General features: G+C 46.2%; 1 protein-coding gene across 2 annotated transcripts in view; it reads right to left on the bottom strand.

The window, feature by feature from the left end:
* Positions 1 to 6,279: 6,279 nt before the first annotated feature.
* LOC147890642 (uncharacterized) overlaps positions 6,280 to 24,458 on the bottom strand; it is a 53,938-nt gene continuing 35,759 nt past the window's right edge. Inside the window, exons 3-7 of one of the 2 annotated variants that reach the window (XM_087390682.1) lie at positions 24,124 to 24,369; positions 23,818 to 23,931; positions 7,453 to 7,635; positions 6,978 to 7,192; positions 6,280 to 6,845 (exon numbers count right to left, since the gene is read on the bottom strand). In XM_087390682.1, coding sequence (XP_087246808.1) covers positions 6,518 to 6,845; positions 6,978 to 7,192; positions 7,453 to 7,635; positions 23,818 to 23,931; positions 24,124 to 24,369 — 1,086 coding nt within the window. In that variant the 3' untranslated portion in view covers positions 6,280 to 6,517. Of the gene's footprint in view, positions 6,846 to 6,977; positions 7,193 to 7,216; positions 7,304 to 7,452; positions 7,636 to 23,817; positions 23,932 to 24,123; positions 24,370 to 24,458 lie in introns of those variants that run through there. The other variant, XM_087390683.1, reaches the window with a different exon arrangement.

The raw sequence follows: 24,458 nt of genomic DNA, 5'->3' as shown, positions 1-24,458 counted from the left end.
TCATGAGTTACTGGCAAACTGTCTATCATGATTGCATGACTACAATGGAAACCAGGGAGTAAAAACCAAGCTCCCACATGTCCATTTGTTTTGCAAAGAGCAGATTATGATGAAATGCTTTAGTACCTGTCACACGAGGCACATTTCCTGAGCAAATGTCCCGAGACAAGCGCAAACAATTGTCTTTGAAAGCCTCGAAATTTACTTTAATTGGTGGCTAGCTATTTCGCCAAGAGTATTGAGCCGTTTGATCCTGCCACATGAACGAGCAATGGTACTCAATGAAGCACACATTAGGCATGCAGGTCGTTTCAATGGCAAGCTAACAGGTCAAAAAATTCTACAAGCAAGCATACGTGGAGTACCTTATTCAGGGATTAACATGCTAGGTGTGTCAGATATGATGTTTGTCAGAGAACATGCACATTCTTTCTATAGCATCATAAGCCATTGCAACCAAGCCAACCGTTGGAACCATTCCACAGATGGGGCTTGGACTATATCGTGCCATTTAAGAATGTGGCTCAGTATACACAAAATAGTACATTATTCTTGCCACAGATTATGCTACATAGTGAGTAGACACTAAAGCACTACAGGATAACTCGGCTCGCAGCACAACCATCGAGGTTGTCAGTGATCAAAGCACATACTTTATGAATGAAGCTTTCCAATCTCTGGCAATTGAGTTCATCGTGATTCATCGAATTGCCACGACATATGACCCCCGTGCAATGGCTAAGCCAAGGCCACTAATAAGACTCTTTAAGTCTATTTTCACAAAGTCAATTCGGTACACATCACCAAGATTGGGACGCCAAGCTTCATGCTACACTATGGGCATATGGCCAACAAATAAGGGGACCACAAACCTGACCCCTTATTTGGATTAGAGGTAGTGGTTCTTTTGGAATTTTTGGTAAGCTTGGGAAACCCAAGGCAATCAAGAGGTGATTGTATCAACTAGCCCACCTAGATGAGCTACACATTCAAGTAGCGTGGTCACAGCAGCGGGTAATCCAGAGAAGACGAAAGGCCTAGCATGACCTGCACGTTGTGTGGAAGTATCTAAAGAAAGATATGCTCATTTTATTGTATAACTCCCACTGAAAACCAATCTCAAACTCAAATGGAATGAGATAATTGAGGTCTTCAACAACAATACAATACAACTCACAGATTTGCAAGGCCAAGTGATACTCAAGCTCTTTAAGAAAATCCAAGTGAAGTTGTATTGAGCATCTGCTTGCTTGGTTGATAGTGTGTACATAGGAACTGCATGAGGAATTGCCACATGGAGGGGAAACTTGTAAAGGAACCTTAATTGTTCATCATCATTAAGAGGATATGGAGGTTATTCTAGTCGAGGTGTCACATGCAGTAGTACTCCAACAACGCATCTCTAAGAACCCCCCGTTGGTGGATGGGTACTAAAGGACCAATGTATTGCCTCACACTTTTTAGCGTATTTATGCTCCCCGCACCCTTACTTGCACCATCAAATCTTCGTAATCTACATTACTTCCATCTACACTATTGCTTTCATCCTCACTCTCCTGGGCTTAGGAACATCTAATTAAGCAATAGAAGGCGGCACCAAAGATATTTGCACCACACCCAATCGACATCAATGACATTGCAAAGCTATTCATGAAGCACACAATGGACTCAAGCAGTTTGCGGAGCTACCATGGTTGGGTGTGTGGAATGCATCAGTAGAGCTGAAGTCTCCTAGAGTCATACATGCCAATGGACAACAGCATATTGGTCAAAAATCATCACGTTCGAATCGACAAGCCGCTACTACATCAAGCGTTCTGGCTTCCACCCATTCCCCTAGAAACTTCAAAGACCATACAGGTGTCAAGCAACGCGCACTGTTTCCCAGGGCTACACCAAATCTTGAGATCCGATTGTTCTTCCAATTCCTATAAAAATACGTGGGATCGAAGAGTGCCGGCAACAGTCCATCATACCTTGCTAAGGCACTATCAACTCATGAAGAGAAGGTTCCAGTTGACTGGATCACTGTGTTCCAGAACAATTTCGAGCAGCAACTTCAAGCAATAAGTGGCAAGGGCCAAGTGCACTGCAAGCTCATCCCTCATCTTTGCATGATCCGCCACAAACTGGTGACTAGAGAAGTACCTTGGCTAGGTGCCCTAGCTTTGGAAGGTCGGCCCGCACCCTCACTACTTGCTCTTATGGATAAACCCAGTTCGTCGGCCTTGGATGAAGAGAACCAACCTACTTCTTTGTCAATCCTCTAGCTCGTCGAGTCAGCTCCCGAGCCAGTGCCACCTTCCAAGCCAACCCCATATGCCGCTAAGCCAGTCCTGCTGCCTGTCTCCAACGTAGTCTGCATGTTCCCAAGCGAGTCCTGCATGTTTTCAAGCTAGCCTTGTCTTTGAGCTAGCCAAGCCCCCTTCTAGAACAATCAAATGTATTTTCAAGGGATCATCATCAATGTCCGCTCCTCCACGAAATCTTCCTCCTGTAGGGTAAGTTGCCCACCCACATCCTCAGCCTAATCCTCAACAGCGAGTGTCCTCTATTGTCCAAGATAGCTCCACTATCCCTTCTCCGCTAGCCAAAGAGACTGCAAAGAAGCCACGTACAGCTTTTGAGCCGGGCAACAATCGAGACCCCAGTAAAAATACTGGAGAAGCTACAAAGCGGAGAAGGCAACACATGAAGTCCCAACTGAACAGATCAAGGTCCAAGGAAAACAACCCAACAAAGAAGCAGTCACCAAGCAAGGTGACAAAGGCGCGTGAAAGGATACCGAAGAGACCCCAGTAAAAATACTGGAGAAGCTACAAAGCGAAGAAGGCAACACATGAAGTCCCAACTGAACAAATCAAGGTCCATGGAAAACAACCCAACAAAGAAGCAGTCACCAAGCAAGGTGACAAAGACGCGTGAAAGGATACCGAAGAGCAATTGGCTATGGCAACACTTACAAGTCTTAAGGGAAAGAAGGTAGTATTCGACGAATGTGGTGTCATGGACACCGAGAGGCCCGTGCTTGATGAGTAGCTGTTGGCACTAACCACAATGCCTGATGTGAAAGGCAGGAAGATTCTCGCCGAGCTACCCGACATAGGTCTAAAAGGTGTCGAACTAGGCACGCATGAAGCGAGCCTCGCGACCAAGTAACCAGATGACTCGAAACCCCATTGGTTCCCCAATCCTCTCTGTTGTAAGGTTGCTATTACCACCCCAAAACGTTTGCTGCAAGAGAGGCCATAGATCAACTATTTTACTTTGATAGCGATCTTCCTCGTGACACCTTAACAAACAAGCCAATTGGCACCAGCTTCGTGAAGGGACCCTCGCCATTTCCCGTACCTTATGGTACGTAGCCAAAAACCCTCCCCAGGCCCGCATTTACAACAGAAGAGAGCATGTGGCTTACAAAAATAAAATGGAAGCCTTTTATGGGAATGAGCTCGAGTTCACAAGCTCCAAGCGTAAGAAGCTACATGAAGAGTTTGACAGCCTTCAAGTGGCCCATACCAAGCTGCAAGAAAAAAATGCCACAATTATTCGTCAGGTTAAGGAGACCCAAGCCTAAATGGTGCAAGCGCAAGCCACGATTGCCACACTAGGATGGCTCCTGCCACGATTGCCACACAAGGTTGGCTCCTCACTGCGAACCAAAAACAACTACTCCTACCGACTTCCATCACTGCGATCTTTACCAATTGTGCCCAAAGAACGCCACACTTCAAGATAAGGTGGCTACTTTGGAGCAGGTTCAAGCCCTCCTACCAAGATTGAATGCTCCTGACGAGCACCCCAACAAACTCGCCCAACGACGAGGACGGGTGATAAATGATGAGGATGGTGCCTCTGAGCAAGGTGGTCCCTAGTCAACTTTGCAACCCCTTCCCAAGTGTAACATGCCAGCTACTTCAGTGAAAACCATTGGTTCACAGAACACAACAGCTAAGGCAAGTCAAGTCCCCACCACCAAGCATGCAATAGATTCGGATGAAAAGACAATGGCCCAAGCCTTGTTATTATTGGATATTGAGCCTCGTTCTGCACCATTAAAGACTCGTGGTTCATCACCCCCAAGTGCATGGATCGAGACAAGCACACAAACAATGACTCCATGCTTGATTGAGGCACAGTTGCAGATATCCCTGGAGTAACTTCCTTGTCCCGAGCTATTTCCTTTAGCTCAAGAGGTCATACCAACACAGGACACCCATGGCGTACTCCGCCCTATGCCTAGCTGAAATAATTTTCCCACCGCTTACAATAATTTCAGTTGCCCCTAGCCTAAGCAAGTGGATCCATCTCGTCCGCTCGATGTGCTAATTAGCCTCTCCACCAAGTAGAGCCATTAGGTTACCCGCCAAATTCTCCATTTACAAGGCATGTCACAATTTTGATAGAGCAATGAAGGAGATGGCCCAACGCCAATGACTAACGGTCAGGACCGAGTGCCAAGCAATCATCGACAAAATCCAAGCACTGCCCCAGTCCACAATGGACATGTTGCTTGTGTATCACAAAAGTTGCTTGAAAAGCTAATGGGGTCTACAATAACAAAGGCCACCAACATGCGGTACCACTTATTAGATGTGCAAATGTCCCGTGGATAAATGAATGAAGCCCACCTCCCAATTCAAAAGGTACAGGTACAAGTTCAAGAAGTTGCATATAATAGACCCGAAGGTCGACCCAGTGGCTAAACAATGGTCCAAAGACTAGCTCCAACATTCCGATCGGGAGCCAATTAACATAATTCGCTCTACCCTTGACCACCACCACTAACAATAGAGCATTCATACTTCTCAAGCAAATTACATTAGCCTTGCCGAGTTCATTGAAGGTGCCTCGTCCTTCTGCAATGCTGACCCTTTGAAGGCCTCGATTGCCTCTAACACCCCAACTTCCAAGAGGTGCAAAACAAAATTTAAACCATGTTGTTGGAAGCCCACCATTTGGCCTCCGAGTTTTGAGCAAAATTGATGCATTCAAGCTTGGAATCATGAGGATGTAAGTTCCAATGACGCCAAGACAAAATGTTAGCCTCAAGTTTCCCTACCAACCCGGGTTAGGTCGAGCAACCGAACATGGCGAACCAAGACCTGCCACTGAGAAGCCAAGCGACATGACCTTGAGCATCCAAGAAGAGAAAACATAGACCACACTATGGAGCCAATCCCTAGAAGCCGTTTTGCAAATCTCCCGGCCCAAGATCGAAAGGCTGTGGCCAAAACCAACCAAGCATAGAGTCTAGGTTATTTAAGTCATGAGTCTAATGTAGAATGGGCCTTTTACTCGCCTTCTTGTTCGTTTTGTAGCAGAGCCTTGCTGCTCAAAGAGAGTGTAGTGTCTCATATACGGCTATTTGTAATAGGCGGAGGCCTCTTTGATAATACAAGGATTGGATTTGATACCACGACTGTCTTTTGAGTTTCTGCAATGCTCATGTTTCTCTCATATGTACTAGCCTATCCATCTTCATACGGTTTCGTCCATGCAACACAAAACCCTATGATGGTAGTCAACGACTAACTCTGCACCCTAGCAATGAGTAGGTCCTACGCACCAGAGCATCTTCCATCTAAGCACACTATTCGCATTTGAGCACTTAGTTCACTAGTCAACCGAGGGGTGAGAGGAAAAGACCGTCAACACCTCGTTGATCCAAAACAAAGGTTGGCAATAAAAGATCTTAAAAGGGCATGGCATCAAGGTCATCTTGGAGAAGTCGCCCTTTTAAGGGTTACACAAGCTGAGGCATTGGCCAATTTTTGTAGAGACGATTGTCTTGAGCATAGAACATTATCCTCATCCTAAGACAACCTATGGTACTGCCTTGACAAGATATTCTAAATGGCCTAAATCACAACATAATCTAGCAACTCTTGGATGATCCAACCCAACGTAAGACTACCAAGTATGTCCTTTTGTCATGTAAGACATCCCAAATGGAAAGGAAAAATTGAACTATAAAATCGCTAAACTCAATAGCTAGCACTCAATTCTCTGGACTCTATCCCATTTTGTACAGTTTGTTCTCTTTTTTTCATCATTTCATATGAACGTTTCAAACTAGCTCATATACAAGTGATCTCAATACAAAATATGCAGCAGGGAGAAAAATATATAGTGAAACTTTAATGTTCATTCCACGTATGTTTACTGATATGGCTGGTAGGGAAGGTAACAATTTCAACTAAAACTAAACCTGCTTCAACAAATTTATAGATGCATCTTTGTTATTGGGGTGGAGGATTGGTTCACGGGACAAGAAGTGTTACAACTGACAAGCTAGGAACTCTCTTCCTTGCATGACTAAGAGTGTGAGTCTCTGAAAATTTGGGCACTCTACCTCTGCCTTTCAAGCAGGCTTCAGGTTTGAAGTTCCAAAAATAGATAATTGTCCTTAACATTAATACTTTCTTAAATTCAAACCCAACCCCATGTCTACTGAAGAAGATTCCTATGTGCTACTAAGAGCCTTGAAATGAATCTTAGCAATATCAATTTACATTTAAACAGGAGGCACAAGCATCCGCACAAATCCAAAATGATCTGCAGCAAAGTCATCATCACTTCTAGACAGCATACCCTTCAACTCGCACTGGATATTTAAGCGCTTCAAAACTCTGAATCTCGGGATTATCTTTTTCTGAAGGCAGTAGCTGAAATATCTAGGGTACAAAACCACTTCTTGCACCGGTAGGCAAATTACATTTTCTAAGAAGTCAAACTTCGGTCTAAGAACCCGTTCAATAGAGTACCCTAGCAGGGGAGGAAATCCACAAACCATGAAAGAAATGTCTGCTCTGCTCAGTCCCATGCTCCGAAAAAACTCCATCCTGTTGACGAGGTTTCTCTATTATTAGCAATTACGAGTTTGCAACAAAAACAAAACAAAATCAACTAATACAATGGCTTTCTTTCCTTTTGTGTTGATAGTAACTATATTTCTCAGCAGGGAAAACCCATACCGTGGCTTTAAGGAACCTTCCACACTTAGCATGAGCACATTCGGGTACTTAAGCACAACATGCTTCAAGCGATGATTAGGTATCCCATAATGCTGCAGAAACTTTATCTTTTTCTCTAGAAATGGTACATTTGATGCAAACAGTTCAGGTGATCTCATAAGAAGCTTGGCCATATCATCTGCCTCGATTCCGAAACCCTCTAGAAAGTCATGAACCTACAGCAAAGAGGTCCACGTTCTAGCTTTCCAAATTGTCATTCAATTGTAAAGAGCAACGGATAAATCAAATTTACCAAAATTGTTATGAAATTAAATCCTTCACGTAACCTGTAGCAATCAGAACAAACATTAGACAGAAAGTTGAGACCACAGACATGAAGCAATCCATTTTCCCTTCACCCCAAAACAGAGCAAAAAGAGATCAGAACAGTGTATTTAGGTGAACCCTAATCAAATGATCTGGCGATAGAACTTACTTCATTAAATGCCCGTGGAGTTTTTAGTAGAAGCTGAGGGCTGTGGGCTACAACGTAACCTAGCCTCCTGCTTTTCACACCAACCAAATTCATACGCTGAACCATCAACTGCAGTATCTTTGGAGAACAGCCAAGTAAATTGGGACACTTTGTGATGGAGCGGCCAATCTTATCTTTAGGAACCTGGAAAACAAACCAAGAAAATGTTGTTTATTTTGCTTTCAGCTTTCCTAGATCAAACCTTGCTTTTTCTGTTCCATGTTCTTTGTTCTTTTATCGCTACATCTAGAGGCAGCATATGTACTGAAGGAAATACTTGGCACTTGGTAGATTGTCAACGAGTCTCTCTCTCTCAGCCCATCTTCCTGTCCCCTCCTAATCACCCCTTTCCTCCAAGGAGGGAAGGTACAAGAAGAATGGAGGAAGGAGAAGGCCAAGAAAGAAGAATGGGAGAAGGAGAGGGCAGGATGGGAAAATGGGAAGACCAAGCTCCAAGACAAAGTACACATAGTGGGGGTTGAGCTACAACAAATGAAGGACAAGCAAATAACATCAGATGGGGGCAACGAAGTTATGGAAGAGCTCAAAGCAGAAAATGCATCCCTTAAGAAAGAGATGGAGGCCATGCAAGCTACCATGAATGGTAAACATGCCAAGTTCGCACAACAACTCAACAAGGGAAAAGAAGTGATGCTTGAGAGGACAGAAGTGGTGAAAAAAGGATCAGCAGCTCCTAAAAAAGAGCTCATTTCCGAGACACCAGAGGAAGAGAAAAGGAGGGCCAGCAAAGCAATGAATGTCCTAGTTAGAGGCTTCACAGTGGGGGACACTCCAATGGCAGAAGCTCAAGCTTATTCACCAAGATGGGGGTCAACCTTGCATGTGATGCAGCTTGAAGGGTAGGGAAGACTGAGATACCAACAAGACCTTTAGTGCTGAAACTCCGGACTGCAGTAGACAGGTCCACCCTCATGAGCATGAGAGCATCTCTGAAGGGGACCAAAATCTACTTGAATGATGACCTCACCCTTCTACAGCAGAAACACAGAAGGGAAGGGATGGTACATGTAATGGCTGCAAGGGAAGCGGGGAAATGCGCTGCTTACAAGGATGGCAAAGTGATTATCCGGGAAAGAGCAGACAGGAGGGAGAAGGCAGAAGAGGAGAAAGAAGAAGGGGAATTATGACGGTGTCGGGCCCGAGAGGAAAGTGCACAAAACAAGCTGAATATGGTTGTATGGAACTGTAACGGTACCCTTTGGTCCGACCTAGGTGGTTTCTTGGAGACATACAGAGATAGAGACATTATCTTCTACACCAAAACACATGAAAGCCCAGAGAGAGGGCTGCCCACAGTGACAGGATACACCTAGGAGTAGCTCATAGCAAAGAACTGAGGAGAGATAGTGGAGTACAAGGCTCTGGAGGCGTAGCTGTCCTTTTCAAGACACACTAGAGAACGCTCATATCTATGGTACGAAGAGAGGAACATGCACGTCATATGTGGATACAAGTCCAGTTGCTAGATGCCCGACCGATCTTTATTGCAGTATGCTACTTTCCCTCAAACACGTCATCATTTGCTCATGAGGTCACTACAGAGGGACACAGCCCATATGAGACGTACATGATGATATCATAGAGTTCTCCGGATAGGGAGACACCCTCCTTTTGGGGGACTTGAATGCAAGGACAAGAGATAGGCAAGTGGGCCTACTAGACTTCACATATGAGAGAGACCCCCACATGATTCCGGAGCTAGATGCAATAGAGCTCGGGGTCCATAGACACTATGCAGATACCTCACATGTGACAGCATACGGACGACACTTACTTGAGTTGGGAGCAGTCCACCACCTCATCATCTACAATGGCCTTCAGAGATGGCCATCATCCAAGGGATTCACTTGTTTTCCACATGGCGGTGGGACTAGCACAGTAGACTACCTACTGGGCCCATTTGCTTTTGTCTCGCAGATACATGACCTCATAGTACCCCCCCCCCTCCCCCCACTCGGAGCTGACCACTCATATCTAGCCTTTTGTGTCCTTGCAACTACGCCAGTCACAAGGAGAGCTCCTATCACACCTACCCATACCCAAATCCACTTTGATCGTGCCCTTGATAAAATATATGTGAGTCACTTAGCCAGAGAGCTTTTGAACCTACTCGAGGATGATTTAGACCTCATCCACACCTCAGATGTGCTTGTCATAATGGTACAAGACGCTACAACCAGATCCTTCCCTATGACCCGACCCGCACGGACCCGAGATGGGAAGATGCCTCAAAACCCTTGGTTTGATGACAAGTGCAAAGAGACGCAAGCCCACCTTACACGGGAGGGAGCCTTGGGTAAGTTGATGTCATCTGAGACAAAGCGGATCTTTTGACAGCTGACACGCAGCTAGAGGCGAACCTTCCTCACACACAGTATGGATGAGATCATCAAATGATTTCGAGGAAGAGACCCGACCACTAGATGGGGACTTCTTTCAGAGGGGAAGCCGCCCATTCCCATTACTGACCCGGGATATGGTACACCTATACATTTTCCTTATACGATGTCTCGAGGCAAGCACCATCGGATATGTCCTTTATGCCCAAGCCCACTACCTATCACTTATTTACTACACAAAATGTACGGGCTGCACTCCGCCGGCTCCACAACCAGAAAGAACGAGATCATGAGGACCTACGGACAAAGCATTTCACACATGTAGGGTAGGCAGGATCCTACTCTAGATCACATTTTCACTGTGAGGGCCATCATTGAGGAGGCGAGGTCTAGACACCAGAAAGTCTACACATGTTTCGTAGACTTTCAGAAGGCCTTCGACACTGTCCCACGATCTCGTATGATTAGGAGACTACAGGAGATGAGCATATATGAGTCAGTCATAGGTAGAGTCCGTGCCCCAGGCGGTCTATCGGATTGGGTCGAGAGCACGATTGGGGTGAAGCAGGGCTGCTCCCTCTCACCAACGCTCTTCGGACTTTACATTGATGAGATCACTTTCTTCATAGATCGCCTAGGGGGCAAGGGATCATTACTGGGCGACCTCTTGATACAAATATTGTTGTACGCTAATGATATAGTCCTTATATAATCCTCAGCGGAGGCGTTGCAAAGACACCTGGAGGCCTTGGAGGTGTTTTGCAGAGAGAGAGACCTAACAATCTGCCTTCAGGAAGACCAAGGTTATGGTCTTCAACACCTCACGAGCAGTGCAGTCCTACACATATTTGGGTGATGGAAAGGTCACCGCCCCATCTGTAAGCCCCCATATGAGGAGAGCATGGGGGAGGTGGACCTGGGTCTTGAGAGACTGACACATGGGCAGGGTTATGTCTGCCTTGTGGTCAGGAAGAGAAAAGAAAAGAGATGTACCTAGAGGGACCAAAATGGCAGGAGAGGCAAGATGCACGGAGCATGGATCTGGCCTGAAACAGGCAGATCTGGAGCAGCAAACGTGGCAAGGATATCCCAGGAAAGTAGCGCCCATGTGGCAAGCCAAAAGACGGAGTTTGTGGGCAGGAAGGCGACCTGCTACACAGCAAGAATATGGCACAATAATAGCGGGACAAAACCAGCAGACAAGTGGTCTGTGTAAGTAGGCTGGTTGGGCTGGGAATAGCCAGCCAACCAGGCCTATTTATAGGCTTGGTACTAGGCCAGGCCATGCCTAGAAGTGTGGGCCAAAGGCCCTAGACATGAGAGCCCCCAAGGGGCAGTTATAGAGCATACCAGGTCAGGGCCTGGTCAGCCTGTTTGGGTCAGCCAGATGCAGCCTGACTGGTTGGCTATTTTGACCAGGACTTGGGCCTATAAAAAGAGAGGCCCTGGGCCTCATAAATCAGCCCACAGTTCAGCAAAAGCAGGAGCAGACAAAGCAGCCAGAAGCCACTCCCTTGGGCCTCACAATGGAGGTGAAGGAGAGTTGAAGGTGTGCTGAAGACTGAGCTCTCTAAGGGCTGGACCTTGGCTGTCTTCTAGGGCAGCAAGGTCTTGTGATCTAGACGGAGAGTCTACATAAGCTCAAGGTGGAGCACGCGGGCTCAAGTCTAGAGATATCCTGTGGTAAGATCACAAGACCACGCTCTGGTGTGACTTTGGATCTCTCTCTCTTTTGTTGTGTCCATAGTTTTGGACGCAAATATATTGTTTTGGTAGCTTCTATATCTGGCTCGTTCATTGTCTACTGATGAGTCTGCACATCTATTTGATGCACATTAAGTAAAGAAGTTTGTGATTCCACGTCCCATTGAGCTCCTAGGCTATTCTATCAATCTTCCGTTGTGCGTACCCTCTGTTGGTCGATTTCTAACATGGTATCAGAGCCCAAGTTGGAGGCTCACAAGTGTGGGAGCCTGAAGGCAGGGACCGTGCTGAAGGACGACCCTAATTCAGAGGCTCCTGGGAATCGACTATCCCCATCAAGAAGCCTCCACGTCATAAGAATAGGCTTTTTGACCTGAAGCATAGGCCAACATCATCCCAAAAGATGTCATCCAAGACAGAGTTACATTCACGCCATGCAACCCACTTGGAAGAAACAACAAGCTGCCTCAAATAATTTTTCAGCTTAAACAGCCACCGCAAAGTGCAATGTAGAGCCATATGTTGCGGTGCATGCCTATCTACTGAGTCTACGCCCATGTGTCAAAATTGCGACTGATCTAAAGCTTGGGATGAAATCTGATTTTTGATTCAGCCCTTCCCAAAAGACACCTCCTTGATTGCAATTTTACTCCAATTTTTCTCCCAGAGCCTTCAGATTTCCCTCGATGTGAGCGATTTGACTATAAATCTTGTTGGATTACGGTTGATCACCTCCCCACCTGTGAGCCCTAAATGACATGTGCATTGGGGAGGTGGAACATGGGAAAATAGAATGGGTCATGGGGCTGCCATGTGGGCAGCAGAGAAAGAGAGCAAGTACCTGCTGGCAGAGGAGAGCCACCATGGAGGGCTGATCTGGCAGAGAAGTTTCCAGAGGATGTCCACGGATGGAAGAGGCTAGTCTGCGCAGGAAATACAGCAAGGAATGGCTGCGATGATGCAGGGATGACAACAGCCCTTGTACAGAAAGGCACAGCAGCAGGTACAGGTGGATATGAAGGAGATTCGGGGCCTGGAACTAGGCTGACAGTTGAAGAAACACTGGGATAGGGTGGCGCCCTGATTCGTAGCAGAAGTGGGCAGACTTTGGAGGGCATATGGCCCTACATCAAACAGTGGCAGCCTGCCATGTGGCCTGGCTGGGCCAGCCAGCCCTCAATCTGTATGCCTCCAAAGGAGGGCTGATATACTACAGGAAGAAGTCAGGTAGGGGGCTTGATTGCGTCCGCCAATTTGCCTCCTACCAGTAGGCTATTTTGAGAGGCTTTAAAAGGGGCCCTTTGGGGCCTCACTTGGAGCAGCCTCTGAAGAGCATAAAGGAGCAGCAAGAGCAGCAACAGTTAGGCCTATTTCCAAGAGGTGAACTAAGCTGAGGAGCTACAGACTTAGCTCAGAAAGGGCTGCCCACCTAGGCTGACTACCCAGGCAGCAAGGTGGATCATTAGACAGGGAGTCTACATAAGCTCAAAAAGCACACAGGCTCAGAGATCTAGAGGTGCCATGCAGATGGGACTTTTAGTAAGATCGGAGGACCACGGTTTGGTGGTACCCCTCATCTCTTGTACTGTGTCCGGTCTTGGACAGATGGAAATATATCATTGTGGCTTCTATATTTGTCTTCGATGCACTGTCTATTTACTCGCTTGCACACACATCTATGGTTGTGAAGTACACACAAGTTAAGAAGTTTGATTCCGTAGTGAAACACTTCCACATGTAATTATTGAGCTCATCTATTAGTCTTCCGTTGTAGGATACCCTCTGGTGGGATTTCCATTTCTAACATGGTATGAAGGAAGTTCACATAAAGTGGACCTTGAAGGCAAAGACCTTGCTCAAGGATGACCTTGATTCATTGCTCGGGGGAATTACCTTTGACGTCTGAAGGATTGTACCCAGGCAGGAGGCTCAAGTTCAAGCAGGTGTCTGAAGGATTGTACCCAGGTGGGAGGCTCGGGTTTAGGCAGGTGTACGACACTGTAAACTGTACTCCTTTAAATTCATTGTCATGGCAACTAGATATTAGATCCCTAATTTTGGTGAGCTAGGCAAGCTCGATTGGACCAATTACTCATTCTAGAAATTGAAGGTTGGGAGCCACTTAGTGTTGAGGGAGTCGTGGGAGATTGCGAATGGGAGGGAGCTGATGCCTCCACCCGCCATGGCTACTCCATCCGCATCAACTACAGTAGCAGTGCTGACACCAACAGACCTCGTTTTAGTGAGAGCATGGTAGATCAGGGATGATACCATTGTGGGTACCACGGCGGATGCGGTACTACCTCATACAGATTCGTTCAAGGCTTGGACAACATTGAGGGATATGTATGAGCTCAATAACGAGGCGAGAATCTTGGACCTCGAGACGGAGTTGTATGGCATGAGCATGGATGAAGGGGCATCAATACAGGAGCACATCATCAAGATGAAGGAGGTGCGGCATCAACTGGCGGCAGTTGGTCAAAGGACGCCTTCGATCAGCATGGCGGGGCTAGCCATCATGACTACCGTCACGTTTACTAGAATCTTTCTAAAGTTGCGGTCGATAGACTTGTAACTCACTAGTTATTCTAGAAGACCGACATATTTGAAAAAATCCAGACATTATCTGAAATTGATCCTTTTTTCGATCAATTCTTCGTCATGTTATTGTTCTTCCACATCTCCCAATAGGGTAGACATAAGTAACTCACGCGGGATATTCCGCGTAAATCGATTGAATAGCGACGAACATCTCCCAATAGGGTAGACATAAGTAACTCACGCGGGATATTCCGTGTAGATCGATTGAATAGTGACGAACAGTTCTCGACTACTGGATCACTACTCCGACTTTCCTTGGTTCCTTTCAAGTAGGCAGTTACTACTTCTCACTTCTGTGGTGGGCTTCACGTATTACTATCAATCCAACAGCCCGATTAAACGCAAAGTTGGCATTCCCCAAGCATTCTATACTCTAAAATTTCTAGTGGGGTGGGTCCCGACACATCCCTCAGAATTTGTATATAGCTGTTATATACCTCATCGGGGGGAACGCAAGGATAGCTTGCACATGGCCAATATTGCTTTTTGGAGCTGGTTCCTATCCACATTCGAGATTCTCAGTAATGAGGTCAGTTTGTCGGGTCGTCTCTTGTCTGCCTATGGATTCAGCAACAGTTCAAAGGGTTAACCTATTCAGGATGGCAAATCGACTTCCATTATTTGTGTCGAAGCGGCTTTTTTCGGGTCAGCAAGTGGATGGGATAAAATCCAAAGATATACGAAGGAACGCCGAAATAGCGAAGGCAGCTTTCTAGGTCTCTACTGACGCTGGGGTGTAAAATCTTAGGGAGCAAACAACTTCCATCTCCCAAATAGGAAGATTCCGAAGGTGATCTATAACTTAGTAGTTATATAGAATTCTATAAGCAGAAGTTATTGCATCAGTAAGGGGAAAAGGATATCTTTTCAGTTACAAGAAAGCCTTGGGTAAATCGAGACAAAGAGACATTAAAAGATTAGAAAATTAATTGGATAATCTATCGTTACGTGAGCAATTTCTTGAATTAGGAATCCCCAACTCATCTAACCAATACGAAACACCATCGACTAAATCAAACCGACGAGGTGACAGGGGTTTCCGGAAAAGGAGAAATAGAAACTAGTGATTGGTGATCGATCAATATGCATCTTGGGGTTGGGGGGCGGCATTTTACACTCAACTCCTCTTTACTGTTGGGAGATCTATTCTCCCCTTCTGTAGTGGGAATAGCAGTGAGCTCCTTCCCTAGCTTCTTCAACCGCTAGTTGCTACAATGGTTGCACGATAGAGGGTGGCACCAGTAACTTTCGAAGAGCTAGTTCCATTGTTGCTACAACAAGAAGCTCGGGAAAAGAAGTATGATGGAACAAATGATAAAGCCCTAGTAGCCCAAGACAGGAGCAAAGGCAAGGCAAGGGTAAGCCTGGCAACGGCAAGCCCAAGAAGGACAAACCTGAAAATGGAGCAGACTCTTAGATGAAGAGAACAAGCAGAAGAGAAAGAAAGAGAAGAAATGCTTCTATTGTGATGAGCCACGGCATTTTGTGAAGGGCTGCATAAAGAAAAGGCTGATCAGAAGAAGAAGGGGGCCAACTCGGAGTCAAATGAGTCAGCTCAGTTGGTGGTCAAAGAGGAACTTTTCTTGGTGGTCCCAGTGCTGCCGAGATTAGGTATACGGGTCCAGGAGTTACTATTAAGATGTCCGACATTGAAAGATGGTCAGAAGAGGAGTCAGCAACTTTTGTGAAGGTGATGAGCAATGATGAATGCCTGGAACCATCTGGTGTTTGGATGGTGTTGCTAACACAGAGGGGGATTCTTCGACAAGACCTGAGGACTCTGGCTCAAACGAAGGCTGTGACTTAGAGGGGAACAACACAAAACCACACATGGAGCTTTATGGTCCAAGTAATCTGGATTTATGCTTAGGATATAATGTCTCAGTTATACTATTTGGTTGCACACTTAGCCAGACGAAGGATCGGTTGAAACAGACCCTGAGAGCTTGGTGCCTCGAGAACTTCAGGCTGTTTTACCTATCATGAGGAGGATAGTTAAAGGATGCTGGTACTTGGAGTGCTCGAGTTTGAAGGCAGGGTAGTGACTAAAGCTGGTGGTGCCATCAGGTGCTACCAAGGATGGACCCGTGTACCAGACTGGTGTGTTGATGAAGAACCGAACCTGGCAGAGCAAGAGCCACTAGATGAATAGCTATGATGACACCAACGTGATCCAAAGGGCTACAACACGGGAGCGAAGCATCTTCATCGACCAATTGAGATCGGGTCAATGTGGGTTGGTGAGAGAAAGTGTTGGATTAGGGTTGGCCACCTCCCCACCTATGAGCCCCCAAATGAGCAGTGCTTTGGGGGGGTGGACCATATGAAAATAGCAAGGGTCCTGGGGCTGCCACAAGGGCAGCAGAGAAAGAGAGCAAGTACCTGGCAGAGGAAAGCAGAGAAGTTTCCGGAGGATGTCCACAGATGGAAGAGGCCAATCTGCACAGGGAATACAGCAAGGACTGGCTGCGATAATGCAGGGATGACATCAGCCCTTTTTTATGTAATGGTACAGCAGCAGTATGGGTAGAAATGAAGGAGATTCGGGACCTGGAACTAGGCCGAAAAATGCAGAATCACCAGGATAGGGTGGCACCCTGATTCGCATCAGAAATGGCAGACTGTGGAGGGCATATAGCCCTACATCAAGGTAGGGTTAGGGCTGGACAGGCTAGGGCCTGCCCCCCCTCAGTCTGTGTTCCCCCAAAGGAGGGCTGATATACTACAGCAAAAATTCTGGTAGGGGGGCTGATTGGGTCAGCCAATTTTCCCCCTACCAGTCGGCTATTTTGAGAGGGCATCCAGCCCTATAAGGGACCCTTTGGGGCCACACTTGGCATCACTTGGAGCAACATCTGAAGAGAGCAGAAAGCAGCAGTAAGAGCAGCAACAATTGGGCCTATTTCTAGGAGGTGAACCAAACTGAGGAGCTGCAGACTTGGCTCAGAAAGGGCTGCCCACCTAGGCTGACTAACCAGGCAGCAATATGGAAGGATCACTGGATAGAGAGTCTACATAAGCTTAGAGGAGCACACGGGCTCAAAGATCTAGAGGTGCCAGACAGATACTAGGAGGACTCTTGGTAAGATCAGAGGACGATGGTTTGGTGGTACTCTAGATCTCTTTTGTACTGAGTCCAGTTTTGGATGGACGGAAATATATCATTGTGGCTTCTATATTTGTCTTCGATGCACTCGCTATATACTGGCTTGCACACACATGAAGCACACACAAGTTAAGAAGTTTGATTCCATAATGAAACACTTCCGCGTGTAATTCCTGGCCTCATCTATCGGTCTTCCACAACGGGATACCCTATGGTGGGCTTTCATTTCTAACATGGTATCACAGCCCCTACAAAAGTCCACGGGTAGTGGAGCTAGGAAGGACCTTGCTCAACGACCTTGATTCATTGCTCAAGGGAATTAACTTCGATGTCTCAAGGATTGTACCCAGGCAAGAGGCTCAGTTCCAGAAAGGTGTCTAAAGGATTGTACCCAGGTGGGAGGCTCAGGTTCAGGCAAGTACACGACAAAATGAAGATTTGGAGTCACTTAGAGTTAAGGGATCATGAAAGATTGCCATTAGGGGAGAAATGGGGTCTCAAAAGGGCCTCATAAGGAATGGATGAAGTTAATGGGAAGTGAACCAACTATGGTAACCAATGGGCTAAGAGCCCCATAGCATTGACTAAACTGACATGGGTACCTTTAATTTGAAATTAGGCAACCTTGGCCTTTGAATGGACGTGGATGGTGGATGGATCAAAGGCCTAGGATGCCTTTGGTGGATGGTGGATGCGCTTTGGTGGCCTCAAAATGGCGAATTTTGACTTTGGGGAGGCCTCATTAAGAAGGAAAGGCTCCTTTCAATGTGGACCCTTGATCTAGATCAAGATCAATGGCTGAGATGGAGGCACATAATGGAGGGCTAGGCTTGAGGCGCATGATAGAGGGTGGAGATCAGATGGAGGGCTACGATAAAGGCGCATAATGGACGGCCGAAGCGCCTAACTCTAAAAGCTCCTCCCTTGGATCCTCCACCACATCAATGGACCGGATTGAAACGCCTTCTACACTCATCTCCTCCCTAGGATCTACAATCAAATCCATGGCCTAGATTGAAGCACATTTTCCTCTCACCTCCTCCATTAGATCTTTGTTCTGATCAAGGGTGGATATTTGATCCCTCCATCCTTTGATGGTATCTCTTAGATCTGCCCCTTGATCTAAGGGCTGGAATGCTCTACCTCAAATTTGAATGTATCCCTTGGATTGGAGATCAGATCAAGGACTAGGCGTGAAGATCATGAGTACAAACTCTGGGTTAGAGGTCTCAACGCCCTTAAATGCTTTTGTCAAGTTCAACATGGCATTGCCCCACACCTTAGAGCACTCTCATTGGTACACCTCAAATCGCTCTCTAATCCCTTGAAATTAGCAAACACAAATTGGAGGCCTCTTTGAGACCCCATTTCTCCCCTAATGGAATGGGAGGGAGCTAATGCCTCAACCCACTGTTACTACTCCAGCCACATCAACTACAGTTGCCGTATGGCGATCCCCCTTTGAGGCGCCTAGGGAGTCGGCTCCCTTATGAGCAGGACGGCTGGAGGGCAAAGGGCACAGCCCCTTCATATTGGCTGTGCAGATCCCAGTGGAGGGCTAGAACTGTTGGAATATGAAGCCAAAGTGAGTCAAAAATGTGTGTTCTAGTGTGTTCTAGTGTGAGTTCTAGTCTAGTGTGTCCTATGGATGCCACGTGTCATATTGGGAGTTATCCCATATGCATAGGTGTTCATATGTGTGTGTGTGCTCTTATATAAGAGTTGTACGTGTCTAGTGTCAAATTAATCAAGTATCAAGCTACAAGCTCTTTGGTCTACATGTGAGTACTCTCATTTTTGTTCATTGCTCTAGTCATTTCATTTCCATTTCATTATGTCTCATTTTGAGTATCACTTCCTCTCTCCCTAGCCTACCCTCTCTCTCTCCCTCTTTCCACCATGTTCCTTCAAGAAGCAGTCGGCTCTAGAGCCCAGCCTGTCGGCTGGCAAGCCCATGCCTTAGGGCCTAGAGATGTAATCTTTGATGAGGAATCATAATGGAAAACCTCAAACACACAGGAGATAGACACACCGATTTCAGCCCCATATAGGTTGTTGTTTGGGTCAGCCCCCTAGGCCTGTGAGGCGGCCAACATCGGCCCAGCCCCTTGTTGGCCGACTAGGAGGCTAGGGGGCTATTTATAGGTCCCCCTCACTTGCTCATTTCATCATCTCTTGCAGGGCCTAGCAGAGGAGCAGAGCCAGCCCAATTGTGCTCTTCTCCCCTTCTTTCTCCATATTTGTTCATGGTATAAGAGCTCCCTTGCCTTCTGTTGAGGAGCACTCCCTTGTGCTCCCTTCCACTTGGTTGTTGAGCTGTTTGTTCTGAGCTCTCGAGCAGCCCGTTGGTTCCGAGGTTTTCCCCAAGTTGTAGCGGGGTTTTCTCCAGAGATCACTTGCAGTTCTCCTGTGCCTCTCTCGAGGCTCTCCTTCTCATTGTGGTGTGTGTGAGGCATTGTCTTTCTCTCTCTTTCCCGTTCATTTCCGTTGCACTTCTCACAGAAGGTGGTGTGGGATCAGCTGGCAGCAGTTGGTCAAAGGACGAGCTCGACTCCCCCCAAGCTATAGTAGTTTTGTACTACAATGGTTGCAGGGCAGAGGGTGGCGCTAGTAACTTTCGAGGAGCTAGTTCCATTGTTGCTACAACAAAAAGCTCGGGAAAAGAAGTATGATGGAACAAATGATAAAGCCCTAGTAGCTCAGGACAGGAACAAAGGCAAGGGCAAGGGTAAGCTTGGCAAAGAAGGAAAAATCTGACAACGAAGCAAACTCTTCAGATTAAGAGAACAAGAAGAAGAGAAAGAAAGAGAAAAGATGCTTCTATTGTGATGAGCCAGGGCATTTCATGAAGGACTGCAGAAAGAAAAAGGCCAATCAGAAGAAGAAGGGGGCTAGATCAAAGTCAGAGAAGTCAGCTCAGTTGGTGGTCAAAGAGGAACTTTCCTTGGTGGCATCTCCCAGTGTGCTGCTAAGATTAGGTATACACACCCTCATGTCAAGATGTAGCTAGCTCACACATTTTAGCCAAGGATTAGCTCTGATCGAAGCTTTAGCACCGAAAGAATGTGGCGAGACCACCACTTGACATTGAGAGATGGTCAGAAGAGGAGTCAGATGAGCAATGATGCGAGCCTGGAGCCATCTAGGTGCTTGGCTAGTGTTGCTGACAAAGACAAGGATTCTTCGATAGGACTTGAGGAGTAAGTGCCAGACGAAGGCTGTGACTTTGAGGGGACAACACAAAACCAAACATGGAGCTTTACGGTCCACGTAATCTAGATTTATGCTTCGGATATAATGTCTCGGGTATATTGTTTGGTTGCAGACCTAGCCAAGATGGATTGAAACAAACCCTAAGAGCTTGGTGCCTATAATGTCTCGGGTATATTATTTGGTTGCAGACCTAGCCAGACCAGGACGTGTTGAAACAAACCCTAAGAGCTTGGTGCTTGGTACCTAGCCAGACGAAGGACGGATTGAAACAAACCCTAAGAGCTTAGTCCTTGGAGAACTTCAAGCTGTTGGAGTTCAAAGGCGGTTTGATTGAAGGTGGTAGTGTGCTACCAATGATGGACCTGTGTACTAGAATGGTGAGCTGATGCAAAATTGAACCTGGCGGAGTAGGAGCCACTGGATGAACAACTTGGAAACTATGACGACACCAAAGAAAGAAAAGAAAGAAAGAAAGTTTATTAAATTTTTCGGAAGACCGATGGGTCTATGAGACTGTGAGAAACCTCATACAACAAAAGCTGAAAGGGGAGCTACTAAACAAGCATCAACACCCATCCTACATACTACATGCTACATCGCCATAAGAACATCAATACAAAGTCCTGACATAACATCAATATGACCCTCCTCGTCACCACTATCACCATATGTTATCAGGGTACAAGACAAAACAAATCCGGTCCAATTTGCAGATACAGTAGCCTTCCCTCACAAGGAAGAAGATGGGCCCAATGATCAGTGGGACAGTAGTAGTATAAACTTAGAGATAGAGTGTTGTCGGCTGTCCGTGCGCGCTGTCCGGTGTGATCTCCTGGCAATGGCTCTGCGTCGGACTAGGGCAACGGTGACCCGTGTCGGTCCCTACACACGAAAGGAATGTCTCCAAGTATAATCTGTGTGCCCCTCCTCTGATGGATATGTTGTGTCGCTAGCTTTGGGTCATGCTCATGTCAAAAACCCGCGGGGTGAGAGCCTGCATGGTCCGGCTGAAAAAATTCATGTGATCATGCGCTGAGAAGAGTTTGCTAGAGTGCCTCACTCATGTCTCTGTGATCAGAGTAAACGCTCTCGTGTCTGACTGCTTCATGAATGAATGCGGCCAAACATCTCTCATCTAGAAAAGCAAGGGAGCTAAAGAGCAACCCGAAGCTATATCTAAAGAGACAGTAAAAGCGATGGCAAGGGCTGCTACACGAGAATTATTGAAGCATCTTCATCGACGGATTGGGATCGGGCCAATGTGGGTCAATGAGAAGGGGTGTTCGATTAGGGTTGGTCACGTCCACCTTTGAGCCCCCAAATGAGAATGCATCGGGTGGGTGGACCATAGGAAAATAGAATGGGTCATGTGGCTGCCACATGAGCAGCCATGTGGGCAGCAGAGAAAGAGCAAGTACCTGGCAAAGGAGAGCCACCATGGAGGGCAGATATGTCAAAGAGGATGTCCACGAATAGAAGAGGCCAGTTCGCACAGGGAAGACAGCAAGTGTTTGTGTCCCCCTTCTTATTGGTTGGTGAGCCTTTATCAATGGCACATACTTGGCATTAGCTATAAATATTTCATCAAGGTTACCATCTATGTCAACCAAGTCATAAGGCCAACCAAGGATGCCAAGGCTAGCATTCCACTGCCCAAGAGGTTTCCTCCAGGGGCAAATTGTTTGCAGGGTACATGCTCAAAAATTGTTGGAGGTCAACCAATGGAAAGGGTTATGAGGGATCATGCTCAGTAGGAGCAAGCTGGTCAAGAGGACTCAGAGTTGGAGCCATCAAGAAGGTCCTCTTAGAGAATATTCCTTCCCATGGTCATGTGGGGAAGTCACAACCTTGAGTCGAAGGAATGGCTGCGATACTAAAGGGATGACATCAGCCCTTGTACGGAAAGGTACACCAACAGGTACCGGTGGATATGAAGGATATTCAGGGCCTGGAATGTTAGAAATCAACCAACAGAGGGTACACAATGCAGAAGACTGATAGAATAACCCCGGATCTGTGTGTGGGGAGTGGAATCACAAACTTCTTAAACTTCTGTGCTTCAAATAAATGTGCAGACTCATCAATAGACAATAATCCAGCCAGATATAGAAGCTACCAAAAGAATATATTTCCGTCCATAACTATGGACACAATACAAAGAGAGATAGATCCAAAGTCCCGCCAGAGCGTGGTCCTTTGATCTTACCACCACGTACTTCTACTATCTCCTGGATATCTCTAGAACTTGAGCCCGCGTGCTCCACCTCGAGTGTATGTAGACTTCTTCGTCCAAAGATCTCAGCTTCTTGCTGCCCTAGAAGACAGCCAAGTCCCAGCCCTAGTAGAGCTCAGTCTGCAGCCTCTATTGCACTCTTCTGCCTCCTAGAAGTAGACCTGAAGACGATGTGCACTGCTGCTCCTGCTGCTCCCACAACTGCTGGTGTGCTGGATAAGTGAATGCCCTGCAATGGGCTGCTTTTATAGGCCTCAAGGGGCCCTTGAAAATACCTGACCACCTAGTTCAGAGTAAGGGGGGATGACGAGTGATCGTTAACTCTTGCCGGTCGCAAGAGCTGACTAAGAAGTCACTATCACACGGAAGTGTTGGATAGTTGGACTTGCTCTTTGCAATATTGCGATGGAGGGGGGATCGATCTACTCTTGTGTGTTGGGTCTCACACTCTTTGCTCTAAAGGAGGGTTTTGGAGATATCATAGCCAAAGAGTGTGTTGAAGTTTAGTGTTGGTGTGTAGTACTAGGTGATCTAGTACTATTCTATGTGTGTGAGTCATGTGTGAGTGCCACGTGTCATCATGGGACTTATCCCATATGCACTAGGTACTAGTGTGTGAGTGAGTGGCCTATATAAGGCTTGTACTTCACTTGTCTTGTCACACTTGATGAATGAATGAAAGCCTTCTTCATGTCTTCATTTGAGCATTATTTCCTCACACCCTAACTCTCTCTCTCTCTCTCTCTCTCTCTCTCTCTCTCTCTTCACCATGTTTCTAACAATAATAAGCAATTTGAGAAACTCAACCAGCAAGGATCTTATAATGGACGATAACAAAAAGATCAAAGAAAGAGATTATCACATTGTGTCAATTACTTCCTTCTCGATGCAAACTTTTCATACATCTGAGCTGCCTACAATGTTATATGAGGAGGACCATATATCTATTTGCATGTCTTTAAGCTATGAAGTAAACATAGTTACCAAAAACCTACGTAGAGGGCATGCCAAATTGCCCATGCTTTGCAAACAAGATTCATCAGCATTTCCTACATTGAGACTCCAAGAACACAACTCTTCAATTGTTCTTCACAAATATTGCTTACCTTTATTGTGACAAGGAAGGTAACAATGTCTTCGATGTTGTGTTCTATACTTTTACTTAATATCCATGGGTATTTAACGACCATGCTCCCAAAGTTCCTTGGCTTGACGTCCACCTGTTCTTTCAGAAAAACAAGTACAAACACAAAATCAGTGCACCATGGGTTTTAAATACGTTAGCTTGCAAGATAACGAGTCCTTCGAATTGATATTCATACAACCAAGGACCAATGGTTTCACAACATTCAAGCAATACCAATCACATGCTGGTAAAACGACTTTCAATCATACTAGGAAAGTGTCGTTACCTTTTTCAGCTTTCGTAATCTAACTTGAAGTTCTTCCTTGGAGCCACAAAGAAGTGTAGAAGGATAGCACATGATCACTGTACCCATGCGCTCTTTTGGCACACTAATCTCCTCTAAGTAATTAATTAGGGGCTTGAGATCTGACTCCAGATTCCTTGCTAATACTTGTGGGAACTCCTCAATGATGTGTGGAATGGCCTTTCTTGGAACACTCAACATACTTATCCCTCCACGTCGAGCCTCCATCTACAGCTTGAACATTTTGCAACACAACACTTCATTGAGGTGGTCCTTGTACAACCACTCACTAATACCAATAAAAAACTCTAGAAATA

Source organism: Dipteris shenzhenensis, chromosome 19, assembly GCF_047967505.1.
Source record: "Dipteris shenzhenensis isolate YYH24624 ecotype China chromosome 19, Dip_SZ_1.0, whole genome shotgun sequence".
NCBI classification, from domain to species: Eukaryota; Viridiplantae; Streptophyta; class Polypodiopsida; order Gleicheniales; family Dipteridaceae; genus Dipteris; species Dipteris shenzhenensis.
Note: the sequence above shows the minus strand (reverse complement) of the source record. Positions and strands in the feature narration are given on the sequence as shown.